This window comes from Lathamus discolor, chromosome 4 (genome assembly GCF_037157495.1).
Source record: "Lathamus discolor isolate bLatDis1 chromosome 4, bLatDis1.hap1, whole genome shotgun sequence".
NCBI lineage: Eukaryota > Metazoa > Chordata > Aves > Psittaciformes > Psittacidae > Lathamus > Lathamus discolor.
In genome coordinates, this window is record NC_088887.1 from 52,825,635 (window position 1) to 52,832,361 (window position 6,727).

At 49.8% G+C, this 6,727-nt stretch overlaps 1 protein-coding gene across 1 annotated transcript; it reads left to right on the top strand.

The window, feature by feature from the left end:
- Window positions 1-429: 429 nt before the first annotated feature.
- Window positions 430-744, top strand: LOC136013381 (V-type proton ATPase subunit F-like). Its single transcript, XM_065677140.1, has one exon. It carries the CDS (start codon window positions 430-432, stop codon window positions 742-744), a length of 315 nt encoding a protein of 104 aa, XP_065533212.1.
- The last annotated feature ends 5,983 nt before the right edge of the window (window positions 745-6,727 follow it).

A 6,727-nucleotide genomic window follows, 5' to 3' on the forward strand; every position in this document is an offset into this window, starting at 1 on the left:
GCCTGAGAGCCCCAGTGTTGCTCCCTGCCACTGGAATATTCCCAAAGGGCTTTGTGTCTCTGCAGGGATTCTGGGGTCATTGTCATTCTGGGGATTCTGTCCCCTCATTGCTGCTGGTCAGTACTGTGTGACTTGCCCAGAAAATTCCCAGTGCTTGGACTTCCTCTTTCATACAGAAACAATGGGCCAGGCTACCAGATTAAGTGAAATATCCTACTCAGACCTCCCTAGTTTAAGACTAGTTTACCCAGTCCTTTGCGGTTGCCTTCAGGAACGCAATGGTTAATTGCTGAACCTGCAAAAGGTTCTGCGATTAGCAGAACTGAGTTAACAGTCCCGAGGTTAGCACACTTCTCTGGGTATTGTGGAAGTTTTATTTACAACAAGCTTTTATGCATGAGTGTAACAACACCTTCTAACACAGTGGACATGGTGACTGGGCTCCTGCTGGGTGGCATCGATGACCTGGACAAGCACCACAAGCCCAACTTCCTGGTTGTGGGGAGGGAGACGAGCGTGGCTGAGATCAAGGAGGTGTTCCGGAGCTTCCTGAGCCGGGAGGACATCAGCATCATCCTGATCAGCCAGTGCCTGGCCGACCTCATCCAGCACACCATGAAGGCTCACCACCAGCCACTGCCCACTGTGGACAAGATCCCCTGCAAGGAGCACCCCTATGACCTCAGAAAGGACTCGGTGCTGCAGCACACCAGGGGCCTCTTCGCCCCCAAGGACCTGCACTAGGAGAGGGAACTCTGGAACAACCCAATGGAGCCCCCCTGGAGCCCCCTTGAAACCACCCCAGGCGACCTCAGCCCTGCCCGGGAAACCAAATTTCCCCCCCATTGGTGTCCTAAACCCCTCCTCCGGGACCTCAATTACCCCCCTGGACCTCATACACCCCCAGAGGTCCTAAATACCTGCCTTGGGAGCCTTGGCCCGTTCCCTGCCTGCTCCATGCCCACTCCTGCCCTATCCCTGCCCCCAGGTGGGTCTGGCCAACCCCCAGTGACACAGGGCCATTGGACCGTGCCCCCACCCCCACCCCGCGGGTCCCCAACACGAGCTGTCCCCAGGAAAAAAAAAAAAAAAAGAATAAAAAAAAGTATTATTTTTTCGGCCCTGCGGAGAAGGACTTGGGGGTGCTGGTCAATGAGAAAATGAACATGAGCCGGCTTCAGTGTGCGCTCGCAGCCCAAAAAGCCAACCGTATCCTGGGCTGCATCAAGAGAAGCATGACCAGCAGGTCGAAGGAGGTGATCCTGCCCCTCTACTCTGCTCTTGTGACACCTCACCTGGAGTATTGTGTGCAGTTCTGGTGTCCTCAACACAAAACGGACATGGAACTGCTGGAACAAGTCCAGAGGAGGGCCACGAGGATGATCAGGGGACTGGAGCACCTCCCGTATGAAGATAGGCTGAGGAAGTTGGGGCTCTTCAGCCTGGAGAAGAGAAGGCTGCGTGGAGACCTCATAGCAGCCTTCCAGTACCTGAACGGCGGCTATAGGGATGCTGGGGATGGACTATTCATTAGGGACTGCAGTGACAGGACAAGGGGTAATGGGTTAAAACTTAAACAGGGGAAGTTTAGATTGGATACAAGGAAGAATTTCTTTACTGTTAGGGTGGTGATGCACTGGAATAGGTTGCCCAGGGAGGTTGTGAGTGCTCCATCCCTGGCGGTGTTCAAGGCCAGGTTGGACAAAGCCTTGGGTGACATAGTTAATGTGAGGTGTCCCTGCCCATGCAAGCGGATTGGAACTAGATGATCTTGAGGTCCTTTCCAACCCTAACTATTCTATGATTCTATGATTCTAACACAAGAGTGTTATAACAACAAAAAACCCAAATCCAGTAATTCATGTATCCATACTTCAACAAAGCATTTCAGAATACTAGTCTATATTATTTCAGGATCTCCCAGTACACGTAAACAAACTACTCTTTTCTTAAGATGAAAATTCACTGAATATATAGATCTTTGTATTACAATTTACATGATCTCTATGCACTGTGTCTACATTCAGGCATTAGAGGTTATCTTCAGTGTTTTAACATCATGAAATTTTTTACTCTTCACTGTTATCCAAAAAGATCACTGATTTAATCCACTTCTTAATTAACTACGCAGTTTCTGCTTACTTGATATATCAGTTTTTGCAGCTCTTCCCTCATCCAATACTTCTAATCAATTCCCTACATCAAAGGGACTTTTTTTATTCTGGTCACCAGCATGTCAGAACTGTGCTCACAACCCTAGTATGAATTCTTACACGCACAAACGCAGGAAATTGTTGGTCCCAGTGTGTGCACATTACATTCAGTGTGCCAGACTGGTATGTATGCGCCTATTTTGACAATAGGCTAGAACTATGCCTACGCGAAGTCTTGCCCACATAGCCTGGGTTTAACCGGTACAACTGGTAGATCAAGCCCTGACCCAACAGCAAAGGAGAGGACAAAGCAATAGGAGAGTCTGTACTCTGGGGGTTTCCCTTTCACCAGCACTCCCCCTGCTGTTCCGGCTGGCATCCCTGGAGGGAAAGGTCCACATCAAAGGCTCGTGGTGCCAGCTGGAACCAACCAACCATGCTGAGCAGTTTCCTCAATTTTTCTTTCCTTCCTTTTCCTTTCCTTCAAGACGCGTGGGGGTTTGTCTGGAATTTCTTACCAACAAAGAAAAAACAATGAGGATTTAGATGAAAACCTGACTGTAAATAAATGATAATTTTCTGCCTTCAGAAAGAATTTATTTTTTAAAATGCCCTTTGTTTCACAATTCTAAAAAAAAAAAGAAAAAAAAAAAAGAAAAAAAAAAAGAAAAAATCCAACCCAAGCATGAGAAGTATTTAGTGGAATTAAAAGAAGTATATATTTTTTTTTTTTTTCAGAAAGAATTTTAAGCCATGAGGAAGAGTTTACTCCAACAGACTCATGCCTCTACAAAGGTGCTGGCTTGCCAGTTTACACAGCTGAAATTTGAACAGTGTGGGACCACCAAAATGTACTTTTAGAGAAGCTTTGCAAAGAAAGCTCTTAGCACCTATGACTACCAGGCAGCTACTGATAATAAAAACCTCTTATATAGAGTTAAGGAAACGCTTGCTCTCATATACAGCAGTAACTTTGTAAATGTAGACAGCGGTGCACTTTTCTCAGAAAGCAAGCCAGGCCCATATTTTTTCTCCTTGATTTTAAACATCGATGTTAAAGAGATTAGAAATGATTAAAAAATGAAGGCGTGGACGTATTAGCTGACAAATTTCAGGGAAGCTCACCACAGTTAAACCAGGCTTCAAAGCCCTCCTCCTTCTCTCCCCCTGTTATTTCTGTGTCCTCAAACAAAGGTGCTGAGAAGAGCTCAAGCACTGCCACTCCCTCCCCCCAGAATAATTGAGCATGCCCTCAGCTCCCATAAAGTCAGCGTGCACAGTCCCGGGGGAGGTAGAAATTCCCATAAAAGGATCATTCCAAATCCCCGGGATAAGTTTATTTGGCATGCTATTCAAGCAAAGGGAGCCTTGCAATTGTTTTCCTTGACCTCTTAACCCGCTTTTCTTATCCCAACAGAGGTCAAAGGACAAGAACCAGGCTCCTGGCCCCCAGCCTCTCCCTGCCCCGGCCCCCAGCACACGGAGGCTCAAAGAGAAGAGTTTAACCCAGGCAGCCAGAGACAGATGTCTGCAACGCAAGGGCTGGGGGAGGGGAAGTGTAGGAAGAGTGATTTGAAGCTGGTATTTATTTAATTGATCATTAAGCCTGGAAAGGAGAAGAAAATCGAAGAAAGTTTTCCTGGAGGCAAAGAAAGCAATGGGGAGTGGGGCGCTTTGTGTATCGACGCTGATATAATAGCATTTTTTCTCTGCTACTTTCAGTGGGTCAAATCTTAGCAATGCTTCGAAAAATTACATCTGACTCCATGCTCCTCTCAAGGAGGCAGAGGACAGAGAAAGCCTGTGAGGGGATTTCATCGTGTTTGCATTTCCCTGCAGAAGCGAGAAACCATCCTGCCCTCTTTACTTTGAAGCACCCTCAGTCTCAGCTCTCGGTGAAGCTGCAAACCCCGGAGGTCGACGAAGAAGGCTCGTCTGAAAGGGGGTCAGCCCCTGCAGGAGCAGGAGGCGGCTGTCCCTGCCCACACCAGGCGCTTGTTGCTCTTCACGCTAACAGCTTCGCATACCGGCCCCTCTGGTGAGGCCGGGCCCGCTGTGCCTGCGTGCCCGCACCGTCCCAGGCGCTGGGGGACGAAACGGAAGGACTATATGGCCGCCGATATGGCTGGGGGTGCTCCCAAGCACTAAGCGAGCCCACAGGGTGCAGGACTATGTGCTAATACAAGCAGCCGTGTGGGGGATGGTTCTTCCACAGGCAGCGCCTCCTCAGCCTGGCCCGAGCAGTGTGAAGGGCAGCCCGGGCAGGGGCCACACTCGCCCTGGGGCCAGCACTCAGAAGCCGCGGCCCCCGCTCACCGGCCGGGCTGCCGGCACCGCCGCAGGCGCGGTCCGGGGGGCAGTGCGCTTCTCTTCGAGGGTTGTCGGCCCCGGCCTGCGCGGCGGGCGCTGGCGCTGACCTCGCCGCAAAGAGCAGGCCCTGCTCCACCGCCCCTCCCCCACCCCGGCGGGCGGGGGAAGGGCGCGCGCCGGGCCGCGGCGTGGGGGAGGGGCCGCCCCGACCTTCCTAGTCCGGAGGCGAAATGGGGTGTTTCGTGGGTTCGCTTTCTTCTCCGCCGGGCTGTTCACACGTACAGTTTCCTCTGGAGGCCGGTGTTAGAACACGTTGTCGGGAAGCTGGGTCCGGGCCGCCCCGCGGCGGAGGAAAGACACCGCCACCTGAGAGAGCGGCAGCCCCTGGGGCTGAGGTGCCCGGGAGGGGCGGCCGCCATTTTCCCCGCCCGCCGCGGGGCTTTCTTGCAGCGCCAGCATCTCTCCTCGCAGCAAGGAGCACGGCTGCTGTGGCCGTAGGGGAAGTTTACCGAAATAATGGCGAGAATGGGGGAAGGGTGGTCGGTAGTAACGGGGTACTGCAAGGCCAGGCCCAGCGGGCGCCCTGGAGCTCCCTTGTTGCCAAAGCCTTTTTTCTCCCTGTGCTGAGGGCCTGCCTGTTGCCGGTCAAGGCGTCGTTCAGGTTGTCCTGTGGAATGCTGAGAGCACTGACACGGAGGGTTAGTTGGCGTACCAGTGCATAGAAGCACAGAATGCAAAGGACCTTAAGATCATCTAGTTCCAACCCTCTGCCATGGGGGAGGGTCCCATGCAGGGACAGCTCACGCTAAACAGGTTGCTTAAGGTGGTGTCGCACCTGGGCTTGGATACTGAAAGAGATGGGTCATCACTGTAGGTCTCCTTACTTCGGGTCAAAACCAAACCGAAATACAAGTGTGTTTCTGTACCTAGCAGCTTTTTCTGCTAGACAGTAACTTGCTGCTTGCACTGCAGGTGCTGCTAAATGGCCGAAAGTATGTGTTTAGTTGAGAATGCTATGCATTCAGTAGGTCACATTTATGTTCACAAAATGCTGCTTATCATTAAGAGTATTTCCTTGAACTTTGAGAAGAATGAGAAAGTGAGAAAAAGGGAAGGTGCTTTAGAAACCTTAACGCATGGGAGGCAACCTATGAATGCCCCTCCTGTTTGGATGGTGACAGCACGTAGATGCTGCCCTTGTGCACTGACAACAGGGAAAATACCTCACAGACAGCTTTACCTGAATTAGTTTGGGATTTTAGGCAGCGGGGGCTTAAAAGCATTTGCACTCATTGAGGTCCCCTACTTCCCTCACCAGGTCGTGGCAGGGACTCTGAGGTGACTCTTCTGACACATAGCGATTTCACCTTTGTTACACTGGTTGCCCTCTGCAGTACCAAAATCTGCGAACCCCGCTCTAGCTTGCTGCACCCTGATCTTCTGTGTCAGCCCAGAAGGATCTGGCAGAAGAAAGAGTGTGCAGAGCTACCTGTCATCACTGGACCTTCTGGGAATGATAGAGTTGTAGTGTCCTCTGAAACCTCAGCCAAAACAGTAAAAGGGATATAATTTCTTTGTGATACCAGTGCATCATCTCCTGTCGTTCCTGAATGTTTTTTGTAAATGTTCACTGCACTGAAAAAAAAAGCAAAAAGCTGAAGTCTGTCAAATGCTGTCTAGAGTGAACAGATTCAAAGAGGTCTCTCCAGAGACCCTGGGACAGATTATTCAGTGAAGTAGATGGCGTGAAGCTGCTCTGCAAGAGTGTGCTGTGAAGCTCATTCCAAGGGTAAAAGTCAGACTGATGTGAGTGATGTGGTATTTCATGGGGATGTGAAATTAGGATACACACAGAGGGCCAATTTCTCTGCTGACCTAATCTAATGCCATTCCAGTAATCTCAGAAAATTGCACTGATTAATACAAGAAGTGACTCTGATCCTGAAATGATTAGAGCAGTATTTCAGCAAAAGTAAGTAAAGGGGACTCTCAGGTTTGGTGTAAACTGATATTTACTTAAAACAGTGATCATGTCTGTAATTAACATAGGGTTAGTTCAACCCATGAGAAGTTATCAGTGTGATTTAAAAGCTTTTGGAATGAACTTCAAGTGTTAGAGTGGCACTGGTGGAAAACCATTAACATCTACCCCTCTTCTTACCAATTTAAACTTGCTATGCAGCTTAAACCCCAACTTGCATCACAGCTGAATTTGGCAAGTTAGCTTTTGTTGAGCTGTTTTAACACATTTCAAGAATCCTGAA

Coding starts and splice junctions, on each gene's coding strand:
- LOC136013381 (XM_065677140.1), top strand. CDS start 430: ATGGTGACTGGGCTCCTGCTGGGTGGCATCGATGACCTGGACAAGCAC.